This window comes from Eumetopias jubatus, unplaced genomic scaffold, assembly GCF_037043125.1.
Source record: "Eumetopias jubatus isolate StellerSeaLion01/CBP00866 unplaced genomic scaffold, mEumJub1_p1.0 scaffold_149, whole genome shotgun sequence".
In the NCBI taxonomy this organism is placed as follows: domain Eukaryota; kingdom Metazoa; phylum Chordata; class Mammalia; order Carnivora; family Otariidae; genus Eumetopias; species Eumetopias jubatus.
In genome coordinates this window covers 119,140-146,081 of record NW_028274955.1, presented here as the reverse complement: position 1 = coordinate 146,081, position 26,942 = coordinate 119,140, and the positions used below count along the sequence as shown (strand labels likewise).

Sequence of the window (26,942 nt, the reverse complement as noted above, 5' to 3'; positions counted from 1 at the left end):
CTGGGGCCCGCAGTGTTGAGCATCCACTTCCTCTTACCATCTCTGGGCTCAGATATGCAAGCCTCACCTGTGATATAGGTCTTGACTTTCCCATGGCTCTTTCCTCAGGGGTTCCCCTGACACTTGGTGTTTGCCCTTGGTGCAGGGTCCTGAAAAACTCTGTGGCCGCCACCTAAGAGGAGCAGGGCCCAAGCCCTGGGTACCGCATGGAGCTGTCCATCTTCTATGTGGTCTACTTCGTGGTCTTCCCCTTCTTCTTCGTCCACATCTTTGTGGCCTTGATCATCATCACCTTCCAGGTGCAGGGGGACAAGGTGATGTCTGAATGCAGCCTGGAGAAGAACGAGGTGGGTGGCTCCCTCTTCTGCCCCATGTGCACGTGTGCATTGGATGCTCTGCTGGGCTCCCCTGATGGGCAGCATGGGCAGAACCACTGGAGTTCCCTTCCGCATGGGACTCGCTTATCACCGCATAGCTGGTGGCCAGCACAGGGGCAGGGAGAGACTGAGTGTGGCTGGTCAGGGCTGCCTGTGAGGATGGAAGAGACAGGTGTGGGGTGCAGTGGGTGCCGCAGTGTGGTGTTCCCCCCAACCCCACCATGTTCTCAGTGCTCCTTTGTCCCCGGGCAGAGGGCTTGCATCGACTTCGCCATCAGCGCCAAGCCCCTGACGCAGTACATGCCTCAGGACAAACAGTCATTCCAGTACAAGACATGGACATTTGTGGTCTCGCCTCCCTTCAAGTACTTCATCATGGCCATGATCGCCCTCAACACAGTGGTGCTAATGATGAAGGTAAGTTGGCCCAGCACGGGGGACAGTGGGTGCCAGCTGGGGTGAGAGAGAGAGAGAGAGAGAGAGAGAGAGAGAGAGAGAGAGAGCCATAGTTGCAGCTGATCACGTCCTGGTCAGCATGGGATGCCTACAGAAGCCCAGTGCCCTGGGTTCTCTGTGGACTGAGATGGTGAGAGTGTCCTGGGTGAAAACGGGGAGAGCAGGGATGGGTATCCTTACCCTGGGCAGGTGTGCAGTTCTCTCTGCTCTGGCAGGAGGTCAAGGCTGGGGTGTCTTGGGGCAGCCGAACCTGCAGCCAATGGCACTTATTCCCCGTGCAGTTCTATGACACACCATATGAATATGAGCTAATGTTGAAATGCCTGAACATTCTGTTCACATCCATGTTCTCCATGGAATGTGTGCTGAAGATCATTTCTTTTGGGGTGCTGGTAGGTGCTTTGGCTCCCTCTTGGCCTTTTGGTGGTCTGCATTCTGGCTCCCTCTCTGTAGGGGGGATCTTCAGGGACTTGTAGCTTAGCACTGGGAATTCCCCAAGCCCCCAGAGCAAATGTGACATTGCGGGGGCTCCTGAGGAAGGGGCTGCTCCAATAACCTGAGCTGCCTGAGCTCTGCCCCAGGCCAGTTCCTGGAGACAGACGGGGCCAGCCTCCTCCTCTTTGGACACACAGCTCTCAGTTCTGCACCTGCCCAGACCCACAGGTGTTTGCTTACCCAGCTGTGGTGTCCCCCCTGGGTGGCCCATCTGTCCCTTTGCTCCTTTCTTGATTAGGGGTACTTCCTGCAACTCCTTGCCTGGCAGAACCCTTACCAGCCTCTAGGAGTAACTGCTCTTTTTTCTCCCCAGATCTACTTCAGAGATACCTGGAATGTCTTTGACTTTGTCACTGTGTTGGGAAGTATTACTGATATTTTAGTAACAGTGATTGCGGTAAGTAGTGTTTCCTGTCCTTCCTGCAGGGCCCCAGAATGGTTTCCTTCTAGGCAGTGCTCCTCATTGCACCTCCAGGTCCTGAGTGTTAGCCCCTTCTCTCTTGCCAGCGTTTCCCAGGAGCCCCTGGAAAGAAGGAGGCTCCTCTCCAGAGGTGGAGTTGGGGATTGGGTATTGTCTTGGGAAATGCTTTCTCTTGGAGAAGAAAGTGGTTTCCAAAAGGTCTTCTAGGCTGGTGGTCTGAGAGGCACCTGGGAGCTTCGTTGTAACAACTGACCAGGAAGACAAGAATCTTTTAAATCTGTGTTTGTGCGACAAATCTAACAACTTGGCACCAAAGTACATGATCTGAAACCAACAAGAATTTAGAATATTTTAGAATATTAGGTTTATTTTACATGTATATGTGTGTAAATAAAATGAGATACTCATTCATATCAAAGATACACAGATTATATGTAAAAACTGACCAAGTGCTAAAATATGAAATTGTCTCGACAAATTTCAAGGGATCTGAATCATAAAGCAGTGTTCTTTGAGTACAATGCACTATGTCAGAATTAAATGGCAAAAAATCTCCTCTCAGTCCTAAATGACTTCTCCAGGAGCAGAGACTTAAGGTGGGGTTCTTGTACAAGTCATTTCTTAGGAAGCACTCCCGGGCAAGACCATGAGTGGGAAGTTTGGGGAAATGGACGGCTAAGAGAAGGGGGATCAGAAATGGATCTGGAGCCAAGTGCCGGGGTGCATCTGGGTCATCCCCGACGGGGCTTGGACACAGGGTGGTCACCCCTCAGAGCTGCAGAGCTCATGCATCTGTACGGATTAGTCCACCGCTAAGGGCTGCACCTGGGGGCTGCAGTTGTCAAATACCTCCAGCCCTTCTGAGTGCACCCCACGTGCAGGCAAAGCAGGCTCTGGCACCACTGGGGAGGAAGGAATATCAGACTCCTTGGTAACAGCACTGCACTGGAGTGCACGAGTGTCTGCTGTTACCCTGGCCCCACTCAGCTCTGCCCACGTCTCACACTGGGTTCACTTCCCTCCTTCTTCAGGATGATGCTGGTCACGATGTGTGGGAGAAGAGGGTTGTTGACCAGCTAGAGCTAGTCTGGGTTAAGTTGATGTTCATTAACTTATTCTTCCTAACCCCTTTTGGGGTCCCCTTACTGGTGGCCAGCCTTCTGCCGCTCTAGTTGCTGGACGGGATGAGGCAGCCCACACTGTCACCCTATGAAGCCCAAGTCCCTGCTTGTCACACCCTTGTGTGGTTCTGGCTGCCATAGTGGTCCAGTCGCAATTAAGACTGGTCATAGAGCATTAGAAAGGCCCTAGTGAACCCCCTGATTTCCAGATAGACTTCTTCCTACCCTATGTAATGGTAGCTCTGCCCTTCTCCATTCCCAGCATCCAGTACCCTGGCCAGCCTGGACACTCTGCTCTGCCTGCTGATCTTACGGCATGAGGAGCACAAGTGACAGGGGCCCACCATGACTTTGGTGATCCACAGTGGAAGCCTTCCCTACCCCTTGAGCCAGGACCTCTAGATTTGCCAAACCTAAACTTATGGAGATGATGAGAACAAAGTCTGACCTGGGTTGCTGGAGGATAGTGAGAGGGGCCACCCCTACTTCCACCCCTTGCTTTCTGGATCTGTGCGACAGTTGGACACCCAGTACCATCTCTTGTTTGTCAGTTCATCTTGAAGGACAATATCCCAACCCGTGAGGTACATCACAAAGCCAGCATTTAATCTCTGTCTTTAAGAGGCTTTTTCAGTGTTTTATGAGGTTTCTACCTCCTGAATGATGTTGAATATTATATGCCAGTGGATCTCGAGTCACCTGCTCATTTTGTACCTGCTTCCGCTTGCTCAGTTTGGAGTCGATGTTATGTGAATCCAATATGGGTGAATCCCTGGTACTGGTGTGGGCCAAGGTATTCATGGGCAAAGATAATCCCACACCCAGAGTATGAGTGATCCCAGTAGAGAAAAATCACTGCCATTTCCAGGTGAAAGGATTCTCATGTAAGCAAATTACCACCAAGTGGCTGGCTGACAGCCTAGAGCATGGTGCACTGTAGAGGCCTCGTTGACTTCTGCTCATAGTGGGCTGGGTGTTTAGTAGTGGTCATGGCTGGATCAGCCCAGCCATGGGCTCAGGCACGGCCTTCATCTCAGCCATCATGGTCACTCCATTCATGGATCTACTATGTGAACACTGGGGCTTGTGAGAATAGAGGCTGGCTGTCATCTGTTGGGTAAACCATCTCAAGGCCTGGTTTTTAGTGCCCCTACAGCTGTGGATGCTCTGTGGTGGACACTGATGTGTAATACAAGGACCTGCATGTCGCATCCATTCCCTAGGCCCATCTGGATGCCTTTCCCCAAACTTTGTTCCCTCCGGAGCCCTGGACAAGCTTTGGCTCTTGCCTAAGGTCCTGTAATCCATACCACAGGCAACTTCTTTCTCCATCCGCGCCATGGCTGCTCAGGTTCACCACCTAGAACTCTGCCTCAGCACTGTCTTCCAGCTCATCTCTGTGTGGGGTTCTAGTGACACCAATGTATTGAGCCAACCGCTTCATGTAACAGGCTTGAGTTTTTCCTCCTGGCTTTAGTGATCATCCCATGATATGCTGGGGTAGGAGTGAGCTAAGGAAGACAGGTGCAGCAAAGGTGCAAGGCCTGGGGCACTGGGCCACCTGCCATGAGACTCTGCCCTCTATTTTGAGTGAGGTAGGAAGAGGAGTGACATAATCTGGCTCTTCAGACCAAACCTCTGGCTGAGAATATAGTGCAGGGCACAGGCAGAAGCAGCTAGGCAAGTTAGGGCTTAGTTGGGTTATCCCAGAAACAGACCCCAAGACAGGAGTTAAATGCAAGTCATTTATTTGGGAGGTGATCCCTGGAATGCTAAGGGAACAAGGAAGTGGGCCAGGGAAGGGGGGCAGCCAATACATGGTATATGAAGCCAGGTACCACTGTGGGTCCTCACTGGGAGCCCTGAGCCTCCATTATCCCAGCAAGGGGCGGGGTGATGGGGGTATTTTTTTGAAGATTTTATTTATTTACTTGAGAGAGAGAATGAGAGATAGCACGAGAGGGAAGAGGGTCAGAGGGAGAAGCAGACTCCCCGCTGAGCAGGGAGCCCAATGCGGGACTCGATCCCAGGACTCCACAATCATGACCTGAGCCGAAGGCAGTCGCTCAACCAACTGAGCCACCCAGGCACCCGACTGGGGTATTTTTCAGCAAGTGCTGTTAGCTACTAGTTGAAGGCTACTGGGGAGAGGGGGCCAGAGAATGTTAATTCTCATGTCCTGGCCAGGGAAAATTCTCAGGAAAAAAAGACTTGGGAACGTCGATTATCATTAATTGAAATGGGAAAGACTGTGGGTGGAACAGGTTTGTTGTGGACTCTTTGTACATGTGGACTGGATGCAGTTTGTACATGTTAGATTTGAGTTGCCTGTTGGCCTCCCTGAAGGAATCATCCAACAGGCTGTTGGACAGATGGCCCTGGAGTTTGGAGAAGAGATTCATGCCAGTGTCATAGGATTGGGAACCATGAGCATATGAGATGATATCAGATCCATGAGACTGAATGAGATCAATAAAGGAGAGAAAAGAATGAGCTACTGAGTTCTATTATGCACCAACATTTAGTGACAAAGGCGTGGCCAGAGGACAGAGAGGTTTTCCAAACCATTAGCAAAGGTTAGTGTGCAGAATGTGCAAGGCTCTTCTGTGAATCATTAAGAAAAACAAAAGCAACCGAATGGAAAAATGAACTGAAGGCATAATTGGGCATTTTACTAAAAGAATAAGAAACAGAAATGACCAATTAACATAGGAAAAGCTGCTCACCCTTATTTGTAATTAAAGAAATGTAAAGTGAACTGACATTGAGATGCCATTCCCTAGAAAGCTGGACATATGCATGCCTGCAGTGACTTAGGCACATAAGCCAGAGGGTGTCTGGGCAGGTGACCTGGAGACACTTTCACACAGAGGGTCGTGGCTATCTTGTTCACAGTAGCAGCGGAACGCACTGATTGTTAGGGGACGTGAATGTAGTGAAGTGCCGCACGCACTGGAGGGTGGTGGTCTCCACACCAAGAGGGATGCTTTTCAGAAGCAGAGTTTGCTTGCCGTCAGCACAGGTTTGCCCAAGTCCGCGAAGGCTGCATACGGTAGCGTCCCATTAAAAAGGCTAAGAAAAGTCAAATATAACGTATTTTAAGGGTTTGTCATAAGACAGTAAAGAAAAGCAATTTTTAACAAGAATTAAGGGTAGCTACTACATCTGGGGAGGAAAAAGGGAGACAGGACGGGCTTCAAAAGTAATGGTAACATTCTGTTTTCTTTAAGCTGGGTGATGAATATATGGACATGTTATGATTTTTCTTTGAAAATGTGCATCCGTACACATATTTATACACATTCTTTTGTGTATGTGGTATGTTTTATGGTTTTAAAAAATTAGTAATCCAAATAATGCGGGGAAAGTTCTGAGCTGCCATTTTCACACAAAAACCAAGGATGTTCTGTCACACCAACCATTGGCATTGTGGCATTGCCCAAGTTCTTCTCATCCAGAAATAGTTCGTACCAGTGTGGTTTCTGGGAGGAGCAAGCTGGCTGCTGATCCTTACGGGCCCCGTCCTTGGACACAGGCATCTTTGTTCCCTGGATAAAGGGATCCAGACAGCGCAGTCCTGTCTGCAAGGGCACAGCTCTGGGGGTTCCCTCATGTGTGTGCCTCCTCGCCCAAGAGGGCGGACTGATGAGCAGGCATCAAGGGTGGGGGTGGCCAGACATGCAGAGAGCACGACACCCAGCTGTCTTGCAGGGAAACCTCCACCTCCAAAGAGGCCCACACGCAAGGCAGAGACCTTCTGTAGCGCAGGTGGCTGGAGCAGCCCAGTGTCTGGACCTCAGATGTTGGACGCGCAGGGCCAAGGGGGCTTGTGGTTGTATCAGACCTTGCCTCAAATAAGCCCTCCATGGCTGCTGCCATCGGCCCCTGATGCCTAGCAGGGCCGGTGGGAGGGCTGAGGAGCCGCTTGTCTTGGAAGCTCTGCTGTGCCCTGGCCGCTGGTGCTCTCGGAGCTCAGTCCTTCACCCAGTCCTGCCGAGAGGGGAAAAGATGAAAGGAAGTCGTCATGTGGATTAGTGGTGTCTTTATTTTTGTTCATTTGTAGTCACTTCAGATGTTACTTTGTGATGTACTTTTTTTTTCCTTAGGCAAAAAGATGAGTGTCAGTTCCCACCACCAACTTAATCAAAATAGAGTAATAGTCTTAACGAGGGTCACGTAGAGACAGCATTCCCAAGCAAGCATAAAACTGACATTGATTTCTTTGCCTGGAAATAAAAAAATAAGTGTCTGTGAGTCATCTTTGGATTTGCATTACAAACAGGAATGCAAATGAATGCCACCCTGTCTGCATAACCTACAGATTTCAAAAATATGTTTTGATTTGATGCATTTTAAACCAAATATGCAAAGTTTACTAAAATCCTAAAATTTTCCAGTGAGGTATTCAAAGTTTGAGTTTTTGCTTGTTGATGACTCATTTTCTCTTTCGTTTTCTGTTTTTGTTCTTGATTTATCTTAACCTACCTGCTGACTCACGCCATCCAACCAACAGACAACGCGAAAACCATGTCTCCATCTGTATGTTGCACACCTGCTGCTCAAACATCCCAATTTGTAAATAATACGCAAATATCCATCCATGAAAACGTCACATATAGGAAACGGTCCGTTTCATGACTTTCAGCAGTTCTTAAAACTCCTTGCTTTCCTTGCTCTCCTCCTGTTCTTCCTTCCATTTCCTGTGGCCCCTCACCCCTGCCTTCCTGAGTGGTGTGGTCAGAGACTGGCAGTACACCCATCCCCTCTGGCCTCTTCTTCTCGGCTCCTGGGGTCCAGCAGGGGCTTCTGAAGGCCCTCCCAGGAGCCCCTGGATTCAGGAGCTGGCCTTGGGTCTAGAGAGGAGGTGTAGGGTCTTCTGAGTGAAGCGGCCAAGTGCCCAGTGTTTCTTGTCGGGATCAGGCTCAGAATTGGGGAGATTTTTGTAGGACATGAGTTTGGACCTGATCCTACAGAGTCCATGGTTTCTCCTGCACTGTCTCCCTTCTGCTCCCTTCCCCACCGTACCAACATACAAGGCTGGTTCTCCCCGGTGGCCTCTGACGATGTCTCCTGTAACATTCTCCCTGGACATGCCCTTCCATAGGGAACCCTCTCTGGGTCTCAGGGCTGGAGGGGATTGGAGATTTTGTCTTCATGATTCAAAAAGGGGTGGTGTAAGGCCTGATGGAGTGGGAAGAGGGTCTGCCCCCCGAGACAGTGAAGCTCAGGGCTCTTGCACCCAGGCATCATTGATCCACTTGTGCACCCTTGCTCAGTGATCTTGTGTGGAGTGCAGGTAGCATGAACTGGGGCTTCCTTCCAGGCCTTCAGGGATGTTTGCGAGGAGAGCAAAGATTCCAGGAGCAGATTAAACTGAAGCTGTGACTGGAAATTCACATAAAGTAGCAAATATTTGAGATTCCTGTTACAAAACGAACATTAACGATAAAGTGTTTCACAAGTGGAGCAGAAGATCTTGAGTTGTGAAAATATGCCATTTGATGCCGCAGAAATTTTCGACTCAGGCCTTTTCGTGGCCATTTCCCGTCCACTTGGGAAGAGCACCCCACCCCCCGTGCCCTTCCTCATCCTCCAGAGCACACATCATCACCTGACATGCTGCGCATGTTGGGGTATACAGAGCTTTTCTTTTCTTCATCATTGTCCCATGAGAACAAAGCTGATTAGGAGAGCAGTTTGTTACAGCATAGACTGTGGCCCCCAGCAGATATGCAGAGTTCACTTTGCTTGACCCTGACTGGAAACAGTGATGTACTTGGATGCAGGAGATGCCGATCTGGGTCTGAGGCCTGTTGATCGCCTTTGTGGGGGCCATGTTTCACAATGCCCAGCGTACCTTTAAATCCTTAAATCTCGGACTCCTCACCGTCTGGGCACAATGTCCTAATGTCTCCATCTTGTGGATGAGGAAGCAAGGGGCTCAAAGGAGCCAGGGACCAGTGTACCCTCAAGGTGAATCAGCTACCACATTGAGAGGTGTGATGATGCATCTTTGGGGTGCTCTGACCTTTCCTGATGCAGAGGCAGATGGCAATAAGGAAGGGCCTGGCTTTGAAGTAGTAGGGGAAGTAGTAGGTGCTCTCTGGTGTGACAGAAACCACGGACTCTGGGAGGATGGGCAAGCTATGTCCATCTCCAAGGGGTTGGCCGAGGCCAGAGGCGACTATGCATAGCCGTGGGAGGCTGCCGTGTGCTTCCTGCCCCCTGCTCTCCTGCATGCGCTCGCATGGCGTTGCCTGGCAGCTCCCGCCCTGGGCACAGCCATGGAGTGCTCTGCCTGCCATGCTGTGCTCGGACTATCTGTGGCTGCTGTCGCCATCTGTCCTCATGGCTCTCTAAGGCTGTCTGTCTGTTGCCACCCCCATCCCTCTCCCGAATGCCCACTGGAGCCCCGAGAAAAGACATCTGGGAGGAGGGGTGAGAACTTGAGCCTCAACAAAACGTAGCAGGTGACTTGTTGAGCTTTGCGTTCATGCACCATGTGGATGGACAGTGCCTTCCCCTGCCTTGTCTTCCATCCCTTCTTTCTCACCCAGAGCCTCGATTTTCCCCAATATCTCCAGGAAATCTTCTCGTCTGTGCCAGTGGCCTGAGCAGAGCGCTTTGGGTTGGGCAAATGATAACTGTGTTATCACAGTCTTGGCCCCTCCAGACCCAAGTGAGCAGGTGCTTTAGAGGCCAGGCCCTTGGAAGCTCCCTCCCGTTCCTCTGCTTTATTGTCTTGTACAAAGGATTTCCCAGCACTATAGACAAAGTCTCCTTTCCATCTCTGTGCCCATCCTCCCAAAGTGACTGGCTCATTTGAGAACCTGGGGCCCACGGGGCAGGGGTGGGTGTCTCTTGGACATCCTGTACCACTGAGATTCTCTTTCCCCAGCACAAGCAGGTGAGGGAGCTCTAGGCAAACTGTGTGCCCTCCAGGGTCACACCTCAAGGTCCACTCCTGCCTTCTTGCTGATCTGGACCACAGTCAGCACCTCCTTGTGACTACCAGACCTCCCACCCCATAGCTCCGACATCTAGCCCTCCAGCAGAGACAGCCTCGTCCCCAGCCACCCCGGTGGGAACTGAAGAGGCAGACAAGGGCTGGGTTGGGGCCACTGTCCTTAGAAGTAAGAGTGAGACCTGCCTCTCCACCAAAGGCCTCAGCCCAGCCTAGAGCAGATGGGCAGCCCTGGAGGGAGGGCGGCCAGCTCTCCCCAGGCTCCCCATGCCTCCTGTACATGCTCTCCTACTGCTGCTCTCATTCAACACGTCGTGTTCTTTTCTCTTCATCTGACCACTGAATCTGGTGATACGATGTGTCTAGACCTGAGCTGCTTGCATATGTTAAAACACCAAAGTGGCAGGAAGCTGCTGTCAGGCTGTGTGCGGGCACCTGGTCTCCAAGCAGACAGAGGGTGGGAGACTGCCCAGGGCCACAAGCACCCCCATGTCGTGGACACCGTCCAGAGCTGTGCTCCCTGAAAGGGATGTGCCAATAACTCAAGGCGCCCCTGGGCCAGGGTGGAAGCCTCCCTGCCAGGTAATCTGTGGAGTCCAGAGTTTATTGCTTCTTTTTGTGCTTGATTTTGAACCTCTTGGATGAGGGAGCAGTGCTAGATACCCTGGGATCTCTGGAGTTGAGACCATTTGCGAATTTCATAAGTGGCTTCCGTGGTGTGGGCCTCAGGGTCGCCAACACTTACCCTTCCTATGGTGACTTATCTGCAGGCACCAGGAGCAGCCCCAGAAGAGATGTTTGCCCCTCTGCCAGGTCCCAGGCAGCAGGGGCTTTCCTAGCCATATGGAGAAGCGAAGGGCCCTTCAGAGGCTCTCGGTGAAGAAGCAGCCCTACCTGGCACTTGGACGGCTTGGCTGTGTCTTTCAAGAGGCAGTCAGTGTTACAGGCCCATCCACAGTTGGTCTCCTGGCTCCACCTGGCAGCAAGGAGCTGCTTCTGAGAATTTTTCTCTCTCTCCCTCCCTGTTGGGTGCAGGGGAGCCTAAAGCAGAGGGGTTTCTTTGATTTGCTGCATGAGAGGTGATTTGCAATGACAAGCTTTACTTTTGGAAGGTTTTCTGGTGGCCGATAGCTGCTTATACCATAGAGCAGTGACGTTTTGTTCAGTCTCTCTTTGTATGCACTTTTCTTCAGGACCACAGCACGCCAGGGAGAGGTGGGTGGGGAGCAGCACCTGCAGTTGCAGGAGGCTGGTCTCCGCAGGTTAGAGAACAGCCTCTCTTCCCTACAGAACAATTTCATCAACCTCAGCCTTCTCCGCCTCTTCCGTGCTGCCCGGCTCATCAAGCTGCTGTGCCAAGGCTACACCATCCGCATCCTGCTGTGGACCTTCATCCAGTCCTTCAAGGTGAAGCCCAGGCACGGCCCTCGTGCCCTGACCCTCCCCTGTGTGATGCACAGTGCTGTGGCCACCACCTCCTCCTCGCCACCAGAGCAGCCCCTCCTCGTGGAGGCTCCTTGTTGGCACCCGTTATCCTATTGTAGTTTACAAAGACATTTTAAGTGATCCAGAGAGCATCTTGGTAATGCTCACTGACTCTGAGGTGGGTTCTATGACTGATTATAGACGAAGGAACTGAGGCGGTCTCTTGGTAGAGGGGCTTCACGGTCAGTGGGGGTGGATTTGTGGTCACTGGGGTCTGGGTGGCCCCAGAGCCCCAGCCACCGTCCACTCTGCAGACGAGGCCCGAGCAAGGTAGCTGGGCAGCCCTCCCTGGAGCTGCCCTGTCCTCTGTATGTCTCCACAGGCCCTGCCCTACGTGTGTCTGCTCATCGCCATGCTGTTCTTCATCTACGCCATCATCGGCATGCAGTTGGGTGCGCCTGATGGAACAGGGAGCAGAAGGGGGGGGGGCCTGTGCCCTGGGGCAGAAGGGCACTGATCATGGTCATCAAATGGTATCAATGACAGATTGGCACTTGGGGAACATTTCTATGTTTGAAGCACTTTGTGAACGTAATTCTCAGAAAGGCTGTTCTACCGATAAAGACATGGAGGCTGGGCACCACGGGTTTGGGCCTGTCACCCAGAGTCCACTAGTGAGGCGTAGCTCCACCGTCTGCGGGGAAATGCTCTGCTGTGCTCTTGAGTGGAACCCCATTGGGCTGTTAGGGTGTTGATGGGTATGTTTGATTGGGTGCCGGGCCCCCATGGTGGTGGAGCTTTTGAGAACATCTGCCTGGTGCTGAGTGGCCTGCAAAGCACCCGCTGGTCATTCTGTTAGTCCAGAGAGTTGACCTGATCCTTTAAAGGAAATTATATATTACAGAAGAAAAAATTCAACAGGATCACACCAGATCACTGTACTGTCAAGTTCAGCTTGGATAAGTTAGATTGCCTTTATTTTGCCAAAGAACCCTCTGTCAGCTACTTGGAAAAACATTTAAAAGACAAAGCAGTGTTCCAGTTTTAAATCTTTGGCATCTGGCCACTTTTCAACAGTAGGATGGGAGATGGATCCAAATGTTAAATTATAGTGGGAGAAGCCATTGTCTTAAAGGTTAGCTGAAAAGTGATTTTTAAACTCTACTTCAGGGATTGAAAAGTTTCTCTTCCTTTAAAATTTGCTGAGATCTGATGCTATTTAAAAATATATATATATTTGTGCCTGCTTTGGTTTGGGAATTTATAAGACCAGAAGGGTCACTGATCTTTGTTTTTGGTGAATATGTGATAGTTCATAAATTTTTCAGCCAGATTCCAGATTTTAAGCAAGTACAGTTACTGACTTGTTTGCATTCCTAACCCTAAAAATAAATCAATTAAAATGGATAAAAAGCCCATTGTGATATTTGCACAGAAATTTAGAAAGAAACTTTCAAGTTGACCTCATAGCTATTACCAATAAAATTACTGCTTCGGAGTCATTGATGACAGGGTGAAATTTCAAATGCTTCCTGTCTTATATATAGCGCAGCCCATGTAAACTTAGCTCTGGGTGGCATTTTTACTCGGCATGCGGACTTGCAGGTGTAGACATGCGGAGCTGGGGGGTGGGGGCGGGCAGTGACGTGTTTGGCTGGAAGTGCTGGCCCCTCCAGCCCCTGCCGCAGGGGTGGTGGCTAAGGGCATCGTCCTGTGCCTTGTGGGTCCTCACGTGCACACATCCTCTTCTGCCTGGCCACAGCTCCTGAGGGCCCAACAGGACCAGCCTTGCAGCCTTCTTTCTCATTTCAGGTTTTTGGAAATATTGCCCTGGATGATGACACCAGCATCAACCAGCACAACACCTTCAGGACGTTTTTGCAAGCCTTGATGCTGTTGTTCAGGTGTGTTGTTTGGGGAGTCAGCGCAGGCTCAGAGGCCCCTCCGTTCAGGAGGGACAGGGCGTGTGCCGACCCAGAGGGCCACCCCCTCCGACCCCAGCTCGTGCTGGCTTCCCCTCAGTGGGCCTTCCCAGCTTCTTCTCCCCTCTTCCTCCTTCCTTCCCTAAGGGTTCCTGGGCCTCAGGACAGATGGAAGGGAAGTCCATGAGGGAGGTCAACCTGAGAGCCCCAGGTGAGGCTGGCCTTGACCACCTCAGCTCAGATCCCTGGGGGTGGCCAGAAGGCCTCTGGTGAAGCTGCAGCCAAGGGTCTGGGAAGACAGAAGGTGTCCAGTAGGGCCTTTTTCGGTGTGCTGGCCATAGGCTTTGCATCTGCTCACCTTGTTGACTGCAGGGTCTGTGGGATCGGGGGCGGGGGCAGGGGCAGGGGCAGGGCAGGGGGACACAGAGTGTGCTACTCAGGGACCCAAGGAACTCAACTGGCCAGAGTGAGTGCCTCCACCTGCCCCGTGGCTCACAGGACTGCAATTCCCAAGGCTCCAGGCTCCAAGGCAGGCAGAGTAGCTTGTTTCTGGCTCAGGCGCCTCCCTGTGTGCTCGACAGGGCTGCATGTCAGCTTTTGTTCCGAGATGTGACACACTCCCTGTGGCCCATCCTGGTTTGGGGGCTGTGGGGAGGGGGTGAATGTGTCTCACTGCCTCCAGGGTCCCCTTCGTTAAGGCAAGCCCACCACATGACCCTAGGAGGGAAGAAAGGAGCTCTTCGTAGGGACTTGTGGAGGAGGGGTGCTGACATAAAACCCTGCCTGGGGCTCCTTCTTGAGGTGCCCACACGCGTGTTTGTTTATGCAGATGCACCAGGATGCTGTAAGGCCTGTGCTGGGAGATGCCCAGCACGGTTAATCCCAGGCAGATGCATTCCAGGGCCCGTGGAGGTTCTTCTTTTTATGGAGGGAGATCAGACCGATCTGCTTAGCTAAGCTGCCTGGAGAGAGTTGTCTGACTCTTGTTTTTTTAATCAGATGGACAAGTATCCTTAGGCCTACACTTTCTCCAAATGACATCATTTCTCTGGACATTAGCTATTACGTTCATTTCATCTCTTCATTTATTAATGTCCTGCCTCGTGCTATAAGAGTTGAGGCAGGCCTATGAAACCAGCCTCAGTTTTAAGTCTTTGTTCTCAAAGATCTCTTTTCTTCCCTCGTCTCTGTGTCACATATGAGCACCAGTATCAGTCAGGCTTGGCATTGGACCGCTGCCCTGCAGGAAAAGCCCCCTACCCCTAGCCATTGTTAATGGGAAGTGGGCTCCACTTGTGCCGAGAGCTGACCATGCAGGCTCACCCAGTGTCGGGGGGTGGCCCAGGCCTCTGGTCTGCCTGCAAGTCTAGTGCACATCTGGCCTTCGTGCTGGCCGCACACCCAGGGACAAAATTCCATGAAGAAAGGTCCTCCAGGATGGCCACTCAGGCTGGTGGGGCTATTCTTGGTGTGTTCAGGAAACAGCAGATGCTGGTGTGGCTGGAGTGGACTGAGCAGAGACCATGGGGAAAGAGCAGGCTGCGAGTTTCACAGAGCTGTGGGCAGTTGTGTGAATTTTGGCTTTTGCAGTGAGTGAGGGGTCATTGAGAGGAAAAGTGACCTGATCTCACCTGTGTGTAGTGGACCCACTTGGCTGTTGGGTGGGGCAGAGCAGGAAGGTCCGTGAGGAAGCTATTGCAGCAGCTCAGGGGAGGTGGTTGTTGCTTAGCCCAGGGTGCTGAGAAGTGGTAAGAGTCTAGCTGATTTTTGAAGGTAGATGAGCTGATGAAGCTGGTGAGAAGGAATGGAGGCAGGGATGCCTGCAGTATATTTGGCCTAAGAAACGGGATGGAGCCCCTGTTTCTTGAATCAGGGAAGGCTGGGATGGCACATGCTGGGTGAGGGAGGCCAGGAAAGGCTGTGTTGGCTCCGAGGTGCCAGAGGGCCATGAGGGGGAGCTCACCATAGTGCTGACTTTTGGTGCAGTGCCTTGTTTTCAGTAACTAGTTCTTTCTGAGTTAATGATCAATTTGAAAATCTAATGCCAGAGGATTCTTTTTAAGAAGTAGGCATCTCTTACCTAGACCTTACATATGAGTGGGTTCTCTGTGGGAGGGAGCCCAGGGAGCGTCTTGAGCCAGCTCTTCTGAGGTTTCTTCTCAGGCTGGCCTGGGCCTTCCTTTGTGGGTCTCATGGCTCTGCCCTTCTCAGGAGTGCCACTGGGGAGGCCTGGCATGAGATCATGCCGTCTTGTCTCAGCAACCAGGCCTGTGATGAGCACGCCAATGCCAATGAGTGTGGGAGCGACTTTGCCTACTTCTACTTCATCTCCTTCATCTTCCTTTGCTCCTTTCTGGTAAGTCCTGGTCACTGTGCCCCTGTGTCCACCTGTCTCAATCCATCCCAGACCCCTCCTCCATCTCTCACTGATCCCTGATACTGATTCATGGCACATTACAAGCTGATTCTGTGTTGATGGTCCTGTTTCCCCAGAGACGATGACCTCTAAAAGGACCCACTCTGTCATGAGCTCCTGTGGGCCTTGCCTTTCCTTCTCAGAAAGGGTTTTAAGTTTCCGCGGGACAACTGTCCTTTAGTCTTTAGCCTCTGCCATGGTGATGAGTTACAAAGAAGCAGCACTCCAGCTGGTGTGCCTGGGGCAGATGAGCCTCAGGAAACTGGTTGTTGGGGCGGTAAGTGGACTAGGTCCAAGTCAGCAGACACCTCTGGGAAACTTTGAGCAGGGGCATGACACAATCTGGTTGATACTTTAAAACCTTGCTCTGGCCTCTGCTCAGGAGAGGCTGAAGAGTGGTCAGGAGATGGTTGGAGGTGACAGTGCCTAGAGAAGGGTGGGGATGAAGGGAGTTGAGCTGCACTTTAAGGACAGAGCCAACATGACTGATGAGTAAGCACAGGCATGAGAGAAAAAGAGAAAGAAAGCCGCACCTGCCGTTTGCTGGGGTGCTGGAGAAACAGGCGGTCGTTCACGCCAGTGAGAATGTGACGAGGTGCAGCAGCTGTGGAAGACAGTATGGTAGCTCCTCAGTAAACTGAAACTAGAATGGCAGTATAATCCAGCAACTCCACTTCTGGGCTTATGCCAGAATTGAAGACAGGGACTTGAATAAATATTTGTACACATACGTTCATAGCAGCATTATTCACAATGGCCAGGAGGTAAAAGCAACCAAAGTGCCCACCAACAAGTGATTGGTACACAAAATGTGACATGAACATACAAGGGACTATCATTCGGCCTTAACAAGAGAGGCAGTTCTGGCCCATGCTTCAATATGAATGAATCGTGAAGTCATTATGCCAAGTGAAATAAACCAGTGACAAAAGGAAAAATAACTGTATGGTTTCACCTATCTGAGGCCCTCGAGTGAAGTTCACAGAGACAGAGTAGGATGTAGGATGGCGGGTGCCAGGGACTGGGGGAGGGGTGGGAGTTAGGGTTTAATGGGGTCAGGGTTTCAGTTGGGGAGGATGGAAGAATTCTGGAGATGGATGGTGGGGATGATTGCACAGCAGTGTCAGTGTGCTTGATGCTGCTGCACTGTGCACCTAAAAGTGGTTAAATTGGTAAGCTTTTTGCTATGTATGTTTTACCACAATTTAGAAAATTGTATTAGAAAAGAATTAACATAAATCCTATCCAAACTCTTTTTATTTTTTTAGAGGAGGGAGGGAAAGAGGGAGAGAGAGAATCTCACGCAGACTCCATGCTGATTGCGGAGCCTGACGTGGGACTCCATCTCACGACCCTGAGATCATGACCTGAGCTGAAATCCAGACTCGAACGCTTAACTGACTGCACCAACCAAGTGCCCCCTATTCAGATTCTTTCAAAAAGTAGAAGAGCAAACACCTCCTGACACATCCTGGGATGCTGCCATTGTCCTAATACCAAAGGCAGGCAAAATGCCACAAAAAAAGAAAACTACAACCAATGTCCCTGATAAATACATATTAAGAATCCTGAACAAGATACTAACAGACTAGTTCCAACAACACATTAAAAGGATTATACACCATGATCAAATGGGATTTATCCCAGGGATGCACGGATTCATTTTCAACATACAAAGATTAACCAATGTGATGAGGAAAAAACCCACATGATTATCTCATTGGTTCAGAAAAGCATTTGACAAAATTCAACACCCTTTCATGACAAAAACACTTAGCAAACTCAGAGTAGAAGGGAACGTCCATAACATGATGAAGGACATTTATGAAAAACCTACATTTAACATTATACTCAGTGGTGAAAGACTACAAACTTTTCCCCCAAACAGCAGGAATTAGACAAGGATGCCCACTTTTTTTTTAATTATGTTAATCACCAAACATTACATCATTAGTTTTTGATGTAGTGTTCCATGATTCACTGTTTGCATATAACACCCAGTGCTCCACGCAGAACGTGCCCTCTTTAATACCCATCACCAAGGATGCCCACTTTTTATCACTTTTCAACATCATGCTGGAAGTCCTAGTTAGAGCAAATAGGCAAGAAAAAGAAATAAAAAGCATCCAAATTGGAAAGGAAGAAGTAAAGATATCTCTATTTGCAGATGATACTATTCTATATGTAGAATATCCTGAAGCGTGGCGCGCGCGCGCGCACACACACACACACACACACACACACACATGCTACTAATACTAATAAATGAGTTAATCAAAGTGTCAGGGTACAAAATCAACAAACAGTAAAGAACCAGAAAAGGAAATTAAGGCAATAATTCTATTTCCGTAGCACCCAAAAGGATAAAATACCTGGGAATAAATAAATACCCATGGAGATGAAAACTTGTACAGTGAAAACTGCAAAATATCGCTAAAATGAGTTAAAGAAGACCGAATTAAATGGAAAGACATGCATGTCCATGGATGAGAAGACTTAATATTGGTAAGGTGGTAATGTCCCCACAAAGTGAGCTCTAGATTCAGTGTGATCCCTGTCAGAGCTCCAGTGGCCTTTCTACAGGAATGGAAAAGCTGATCCTCAAATTCATATGGAATGGCAAGGAGTCGCAAATAACAACAAATCTTGAAAATTAAAGACCAAGTGAGAGAACTCATATTTCCCTATTTCAAAACTTACTATAAAGGTACCATGAGTAAAAACAATGTGGCTGAAGAGATACTTTTCCAAAGAAGACATACAGGTAACCAACAGGTACATGTAAAGGTGCTCAGCATCACTTATCATCAGGGAAATGCAAATCAAAATCCTGAGAGCCAAGATATGGAAACAACCTAAGTGTTCATCAACAGATGAATTAGATAAGGAAGATTTGGTGTGTGTGTGTACACACGCACACACGCACACATTTTTCAGCAATGGGAAAGGAGGAAATCCTTCTGTCATTTGTGACAACATGGATGGATCTTGAGGGCATTATGCTAGGTGAAAAAGGCCAGACAGGGGAAGACACATACTACATGTATAACTTATATGTGGAATTTTTTTTAGAGGTCAAACCGTAGAAACAGAGAGTAAAAGAGTCATTGCCAGGGGGCACCAGGGTGGCTCAGTCGTTAAGCGTCTGCCCTCGGCTCAGGTCATGATCCCAGGGTCCTGGGATCGAGCCCCACATCAGGCTACCTGCTCCGTAGGAAGCCTGCTTCTCCCTCTCCCACTCCCCCTGCTTGTGTTCCCTCTCTCGCTGTGTCTCTCTCTGTCAAATAAATAAATAAAATCTTAAAAAAAAAAAAGAGTCGTTGCCAGGGACTAGAGAGTTGGGGAAATAGGGAGAAGTTGGTAAAAGGGTACACACTTTCAGCTATAATATGAATAATGTCTGAGGATGTAAAGTAAAACATGGTGACTATAGTTGATAATGCTGTATTGTATAATTGAATTTTTCTGAGAGTAGAAAGTAAGTGTTCTACCAAAAAAAATAGGTGATGGATGTGTTAAATAGATGGTAGGAATGATTTCACAATGTTTATGTATGTATATATACCACAATATGCACTTTAAGTATCATATAATTATGTCAGTTATATATATCTTAATAAGGATGATACCGGGGCAGTATGGTATTGGCATAAGGATAGACCAGTGGAGTGGGATGAAGATTCCAGAAATAAATCCAAATATCTATGGACAATTGATTTTTGACAAGGATGCCAAAGCTGTTCAGTATGGAAAGAATAGTTTCTTTAAGACATGATGAAGAGACAACTGGATGTCCACATGCAAAAAAATAAAGATGGACCCCTACCTCAGCCCATATACAAAAAAGAGCCCAGAATTGATGAAAGAGCTAACACTACAAAACTCTTAGAAGAAAGCATAGGGGGCAGAGCTTCATGATCTCGGATTTGTCAGAGGATTCTTAGATTCAACACCAAAATCACAAGCAACAAAAGAAAAAAATAAATTAGACTACTCAAATTAAACACTTTTGTTTGTCAAAGGGGATTATAAAAAAATGTGAAAATACAATTTAAGGAATGGGAGAAAATACTAATCCACATATTTTATAAGGGGATAATATCCAAAATACATAAAGAACTCTTAGAACTGTACTACAAAAGACAACCATATAAAAAATGGGCAAAAAAATCAGAATAGACATTTTAGCCAAGAAGATATACAAAGTGGCCAACAAGCACATGAAGACATTCATCACCTTTGGGCATTAAGGAAACTCAAAACCACACACTTCCTTCACACTCACTAGGATGGCTATAATGATAATTATTTTTTCGGGGGTGGCTGCGTACTAACACAACTTGGTAGTTTTTATTGTCTAGGACAATGGTCACAGACCACAAAGACTCGGGAAGACCCAATGCTTGGGCCCAACAAGAGACAATACTCTCCCTCGCAGTTCAGAGTCCTCTGGGCTGTAAGGGGACAGGCTTTTTCTTACGTGGCTCTGGTAGAAGGTCCATGACTGTACTCAGTACAAGAAGAGCCACAGCTGAGCCTACTTATGTGGGGGTGGGTGGATAAGGTGGCCATCCTCATTTCCATTACTTGGGTGCAACCCTGAAGACCCGGATGTGGATGGCCAGTTGTTGCAGAGGCGGGTCAGCGGTTCTCGTGTATCAGTCTCTGGTTCCAGCTCATCGACAAGCTCCACGGTGGAGGGATTGGCAGCCACCTGCAAGGACCCGAAGCTGCCTGCCTGAAGCTGTAGGGCAATGCTGATGGCACGGTTGATGGCCAGGCCCAAGCCATGAATGCAGATCTCACTGCATGAATTCTGACCCTGAGCTCCTCCGTCCAGAAGCTTTTGGCAGCGGGCCAACTGGGCCTTAAAGTCAGTGTTCATGTTGACATAAATGTCATTGGGCCTCCAGGGCAGGTGGTGGGGGAGCTGCTTCCGAAGGGTATACTCCACTGGGTCCAGCTCAGCCTCGACGGCCCCGCGGGGCTCTCGGGTTAGTTTGCGGGACCCAGAACCCTGGGGTAGGAGGCTGGCTGCTGCGGGGGCTGGGGGTGGTGGTGGTGCAGGGGAGGCCCAGAGGCTGGGGGGAGCAGGGCTGGACGGGCTCTGGCTGAGTCAGAGTGGCCTCCGCTGCCACGATGGTTTCGCACAGACTTTGGCTGGAGGGTAAGGGCTAGCGTAGAGGGCGGGCTGAGGTCTCTCTACGTCACCCCTTCTCCTTCCTGTCCTGCAGATGTTGAACCTCTTTGTGGCCATGATCATGGACAATTTTGAGTACCTTACACGGGACTCTTCCATCCTAGGGCCTCACCACCTGGACGAGTTCATCTGGGTCTGGGCTGAGTACGACCCGGCCACGTGGTGAGTGGCCCCCGTGCTCCGTGGTCCTCAGGGTGGTCCATGCCACTGATCTCGGCACAGGGCTGGGTGGCTTCAGACCTGTGTCATGTGGCACAGGTTTTGTCAAACCCCTTCAGGTTTTGGCGGGGTCTGCAGAGGGTGGTGCCAGGTCCCCTTCTAGGTGGCACGCTCCTTCTCATGCCCACAGTGCTCTTACACAACTCCCTGGGCTGAGAAATTCTCTGTGAGACCCTTAGTCCAGGCTTAGGAGGTTCCCAGGGGTCTGTGAGGCTCGGGTCTCTTGCCAAATGGGAGTGTACTGTCTCCTCACAGGTCTGTCACATGAGGGGTGTGGAGGGCTCAAGGGAGAGGGTGTGGACACAACAGGAGGGCCTTCCCTTGGGGCCTCACCGTCCTCATGAAGCTTGGAGGCCTTCATGGCAGAAATGACATTCTTCCCGCCGATGGGCTCAGGCCTCTCCCTCTCTGCCATCTCTTGGGAACAGGAGCCAACATGCACCTGTGTCCCCAGCCCAGGCTGCAAATCGCGGGCGCTTGGTGAACTTCCACTGAAATTAAAGGAGCTACCAGGAAGGGTCTAGTATATTGAAGACCCTTTGGTCATGGTGGAAAGGGTTACTGTGTTGCATTAAGTGAGGGGTAGTTTGTTTCCAGACAGAGCAAGTATGTCATGTGGGGACTGGCTTGGATTAGAAGGGTGTTCGTGATCCATGGGAGAGTACTGCACACCCAGGACACATATTCTTATCCTCGGGGCTAGCAAAGCAGCATGGACTCACCATCTGCCCATTTGTCTGTTCCTTCATCACTCGCTTCTTCATTTGCTTATTCATTCATTCACTCTCTCAAGCGGGTACTTGAGTAGTTATTCAGGGCATGCTCTCTGCAAGGCCAACACAGGACATGGAGGGGCCAAGAGACCTGGCTGCTGGGGAAGGCACAGGCCTGCTCATCACCTCGCTCATGGTGAGCGCTCAGCAGACATGAATGTGAATGAACAATGCATCAGTAAACGGATGGGCATCCGTCCCTTCCCACACTCAAAGGGAATGAGAAGAGTGTGAAGATGGGGTGTAGCCACTTCCCACCTCCTCTCTCCGAGGCTCCCAGCCTGCCCATGTCCCCCTCGCACAGCTCTGTGTTTGGTCACCCCTTGCGTGGTAGAGGCCTGGAGGAGATGGTCAGTGTCGTCGTGGGGAGGATCCTACTGCCCACAGTTTTTCCATAAATTGGAGCTCAGCAAGGGGATTGCTCCAGAGCTCTCTGACCCTCAAGCCCCTGGGGGCTTGGCTGGGCTCCCCCACCCTCCTCTCATCCAGCCTTCCTGGAGCCGCTACCCCATCATGTGAGGATCCAGAAGAGGCTGTATGAGACCCTTCCCAGGCTGGGCAAGTCCTGAAACCACTGGTAGCACCAGCCACCCTAGGGCATTTCCATTCCTGTAGTGTCTTTGGGTGTTTTCCATTGTAGTGAAAATTGAATAATTTTCACGCAGTGCAGAACAAGCATGGCTTTTATTTATGTTTCATGGTGTAGGTGACCGTTTTTGTGGCCTCGGAGAGTCTTGTCATTTTGCTGATGTGTCAGCACATCGGCCCTGCAGTGCTCAGTCTCATTCTGGCTCAGGGGTAGGTGTGGGTTCTCTGGTCAGGAGGGCCCAGTCAGGTTAGAGAGCAGGAGAGACTCCAAGTGAGGCAGGCTTGAGGCTCATTCTAGGAGGGTCATCTGCACTGTGGTCTCAAGAGATGCTGCTGTTTCTGGGCACATTGTTTCTAGTATATGTGCTGCTGAAGGGAGTACTGGGCACGTTGTTTCTAAAGCGTGTGTTGCAGGGAAGCAGAGATGCTGTATGGGCAGTATGTCCATATGTGCAGGACAAAGGCAAGTCAGTGCAGGCCTGTAAGAGGGGAGGACTTCCCCCAAATCTTTATGAACTGTAGACCCAGGGCTTCCCCTAGTCCAGCCACAGGTGGAGCAGAATTTGGACATACAGGGAATGGACTTGGGCCAGACTGTGGTTTTGTGATGGTGCACAGGGGGCTCAGACTGTTTCCCAAATCCAGAGTTCTGAAAATGGGGCCTCTGGAAGGCAGGGGCCATTGGGAGTGGGGTAAAGAAAGTGCTGTGGAAGAGTAGACAGCAAATATAAGCGTCACCCCAGAGGTGGCATCTGTGAAATAGCACACAAGACCATGGTCCAAAAGTAGCATAAATGTGACCCGCAACTAACACTCAGACTTGCTGCTCCCAAGTGGCCTGGGCTGAAAACATAGCCTGCCTCCAGATGGCAGGGGATAGGGGAAGGCCCAGCAGAGGCAGCTGAGGAGACTGAGTCCTGGGCACAGGACCGAGGGTGCTTTGAGCCCTTCCGAGCCTCCGTGGCAGATGTAGGGTTGTGGTCCGCTTTATATCCCAGGTGGCCACTCTGCTGTCTCCTCGTTCTTGGAGAGACTTAAAGAACAACAAAACTTTGTGAAATTTCCCAAGCTTTCATATGTGTGTATGGCTCTGTGGGTGCGTGTTGCATATGTGCACGGGTGTGTTTGTGTGCACATGTGGCATGCGTACATGCATGTGTGCAGCAGACATACATGTGTGCATGTGCGCACACGCACATAGTTTGTGTGTACACGTACGAGTGTGCACACGTGATTGTGCAAATGTGCGAGTGTGGTGCATGTGTGCACGCGTGTGTGCATGGGTGTACATGCGCATGGTTTGTGTGTACGCGTATGAGCGTGCGCGCGTGTGTGCAAATGTGAGTGCAGTGCATATGTGCACGTGTGTGTGCTTGTGTGCACGTGTGTGAATATGCAGCAGACATACATGTGTACATGTGCGCACACGCACATGGTTTGTATATATGCGTACGCGCGTGCACACGTGATTGTGTGCAGTGCATGTGTGCACGTGTGTGTGAATGCACGTGTGCATGGGTATACACGGGTGTGCATGTTTGTGTGTGCACATGTGTGTGAGCGCAGGTGTGCATGGGTATGTATGTGCACATGTGCGTGCACACATGCCTGCTGTGGGGGAGATGAAGAAGGCTTGGGGTTGTTGCTTTATGGTGCCGCCTTCTCCCATCTTCCCCGTTGCCTCACTTGGTGAAGGGTAGAGAGTCGAGAGGAGAATCACAATCACACCTGTAAGCGATCTGTCTACTCATCCTTGTGTTCATCCATCTGCCCAGTCAACATTCCTGAGCATCCGCCGTGTGCTGGGGACCAGGGGTGTGTAGGTGAAGCAAGCACATGCTCTCGGGATGCTGAGTCCAACGGGACTGTGGGAGAACAGAGGAGCCATAGTGTGAGCCCGGGGTGTTCGAGGAGGGAGAAACCCCATCTGGCCGGTGAGTAAGAGGAGGTGGCATTTGAGCCAAACTGAAGAGGGCAGGATGGATTGAGCTCTAGAGAAGAGGTTGGGGCCGGGGCTGAAGGGAAGGGGCTGTGATTGTGTCTGATGCAGAAGAGAACGCATTGCAAAGGGGCTGGAAGGGCGGCTGGGACAGGTTGAGAAGGTCTTGAAATTTGGGATAAACAAGGAGCTTTGACTTTGCTTTACAGACAGCGAGGACAGTTTTTTGCATTGCAGTGACAGTATGGTGCCCCCACTTTCCATCTGGTGCCGTGTGAGGGATTCGATGGTGGAAGAGAGAAGATGAGCCAGAGAACAGGCCGTGAATTGGGTTGGGTGATTATTGGGGCTGGGGGCTTCACCATGCTTCCAGACCCTTCGTCATGATCCTTTAGGTCCAGTGAGGTAGCAGGCACCTTGGGTGAGGCCAAAGTGGGGCTTCCTCTTTCTTCCCTCTTTTCCAGAAATAATTTGGAGCTGACTGGACAGGAAAGAGAAACGTCGGTGTTGGCCAGGGTGCCCACCCTGGGACTAGGGGGTCCTTAGCCGGGCCAGCAGACTCCAGGAGATGCAGGAGGTAGAGACGGTCAGGAGAGCCAGGCGTGGGGTCTCCGGAACTCAGGGAGCGAGAGCAGGGGCTGCCAGAGAGGGTGGGCAAACAAGACCCGGGGGGAAGCGGACCAGTGGTTGCAGTGCGTGCACAGTGGGGGCTTGCGACAGGGGCCAGCACTGGTTCTGTATGGTGTGCCTCCTGCCCGCGTCAGGCTCTGGAAATGGTCTTGGGATTGCCCTGCCTCCCGGGGCTTTCTGAGCCCCAGGATTCCCTGCAGGGAGCTGCCTGTCCAGCCGCCCGGCTCCTCTTCCTGTCGCAGGCTGGGTGGGCGGGCGGGACGGGCTCATCGTGCCTTGGTTGCCATAACCTGTGACATTTCCTTTCCACTTGCCGGGTTCATTGTAAGGATACGTACAGTTTGTTGCGTTGTATTGCGCCACCTGTCGGCTTAGGGAAGAACTGCCCTGGTAGGTTGGCCTACAAGGTTTGCAACTCAGAGCCTCCATGGGACATACCCTTCCCTGCCCGAAATGCAAACACAGCGCACACTCCCTGCCTGGTTTGGGAATGAGGACACCTCACCTCTCTTTCCTCCTGCCCTGCCCCGCCCCGCACTCCAACCTCCTGGACGCTCTGGTGCCCCATCTGATCTCCCGACCCCTCCCGCTGGCTGGGGAGAGGCCGCCTTCTGAGGCGGTGCACACGAAGCTTGCTGGCTGGGCCTGGAGGGCAGGGGTCGGCTGCTGGGTGGGAGCTGGGGGCCAGGCCCTGCCTGTGCCCGAGGAAGCAGCTGTCTTTCCCGGCTTTGCCTCCAGGCTCTGCAGGGTGGGCTAATGGTCAGACAGGCTGGAGGCCAAGGGCCCCAGAGGAGGAGCGCATGGGCACAAGCAGGCCAGGAGGAGTGGCCCCTCCCAGTCTGAAGAGCCTGACAACCGAGGGGCTTCTGGTCCCTGAGGGAGGCGAGGACAGAGGCAGTGGAGGCCCAAAGACGGGCCCTCCTGCTTCAGCTCTGGATCGATCCACTCAGCCAAGGCTGGGAACCCTGAGAGGAGGGCCAGGCCCTGGGGCAGCTGTGCCTGCCAGGAAAAAGCTGTTGCCTTTCTCTCCTGGGTGACCTGAACCCGACCTCGTCTCTGGGACCCCAAGCAGGTCCCATAGGCAGGTGTCCCCAGGGGTGGAGGTGAGGCTGCAGGCCTGGTGGCCTGTCTACCTTGGAAGACAGTCATCGGCCCCCAGACACCTCCCTGGATCCGCAGCCTTGTCCCGTGTGTTGGGGCCAGCCCTGCCCCTGGTGTGGACAGGAGCGTGCAAGAGTGGCTCCAAGCCACACCCCACCCCAGCTGCCCACCACGCCTCTGCCCCCTCCACCCCCCCCCCCATCTCCCATTTCCTGCCCAGCCCTGACTCCCAGCAGCAGCCCCGCCCTGGGCGGCCTAGGGTGTCTCTGGGCTTGGAGCAGGACTCACCGGTCAAGTTTGTCTCTAGAGCCTCGGGGCTCCCCCAGCTCTAGTTTTCTGGCTTGTTGTAGAGTTTTCTCCACTTCTTTAGCCTCTAGGCTAACTTGGAAGCAAATTGAGCGTGACGGAAAGCTATGTTTCTGCCGTGGTTCTCAGGCCGGCCTCATCAGTCACGTAATTCTGTCTGCCGGCTCTCCCGGCATGGTGAAGCAGCTCTTCTGATTTGGCATTATCTGTGGTTTCTAAAAGTGTGAAATCAGAAGTTGACAACCGAAAGCCGCCCCGATGCAGCCCTTCCTCATCCTTCCATGTTCATTAGCTCAGATGTCACCCCTGCCCGCTGCCCTGCGTGGGGCTGGAGTGTGGAGGTGAGGCTGGGAGGGGCAAGGAGGGGATCGGGTCAAGCAGAGAAGTCCCTCATTTTACGTATTTTGACTTTTGGCGTGTAATCGGACGCTGGTTAACTGGATCTGTTTTCTTGTCTGCTTCCTCCCCCCGGCCCCCTCCCACCGCACCCCTTCCTGTGGACCCCACCCTGCCTCTGCCTCTCTGGGCCGGGTGTCCAGCGGGCGCATCAGTTACAATGACATGTTTGAGATGCTGAAACACATGTCCC

At 51.2% G+C, this 26,942-nt stretch overlaps 1 protein-coding gene and 1 pseudogene across 1 annotated transcript in view; one reads left to right on the top strand and one right to left on the bottom strand.

Annotated features, from left to right (window-relative positions):
* The first annotated feature begins 206 nt into the window (after nt 1-206).
* Nucleotides 207-26,942, top strand: part of LOC114203737 (voltage-dependent N-type calcium channel subunit alpha-1B-like) — a 42,434-nt gene continuing 15,698 nt past the window's right edge. The window contains exons 1-11 of the mRNA XM_088020739.1: nt 207-347; nt 609-794; nt 1,115-1,225; nt 1,642-1,725; nt 11,125-11,241; nt 11,642-11,711; nt 12,948-12,979; nt 13,072-13,163; nt 15,393-15,537; nt 20,832-20,959; nt 21,850-21,925. Coding sequence (XP_087876865.1) covers nt 207-347; nt 609-794; nt 1,115-1,225; nt 1,642-1,725; nt 11,125-11,241; nt 11,642-11,711; nt 12,948-12,979; nt 13,072-13,163; nt 15,393-15,537; nt 20,832-20,959; nt 21,850-21,925 — 1,182 coding nt within the window. The remainder of the gene's footprint in view (nt 348-608; nt 795-1,114; nt 1,226-1,641; nt 1,726-11,124; nt 11,242-11,641; nt 11,712-12,947; nt 12,980-13,071; nt 13,164-15,392; nt 15,538-20,831; nt 20,960-21,849; nt 21,926-26,942) is intronic.
* On the bottom strand, nt 20,181-20,590 carry LOC114204139 (ribonuclease P protein subunit p20-like; annotated as a pseudogene).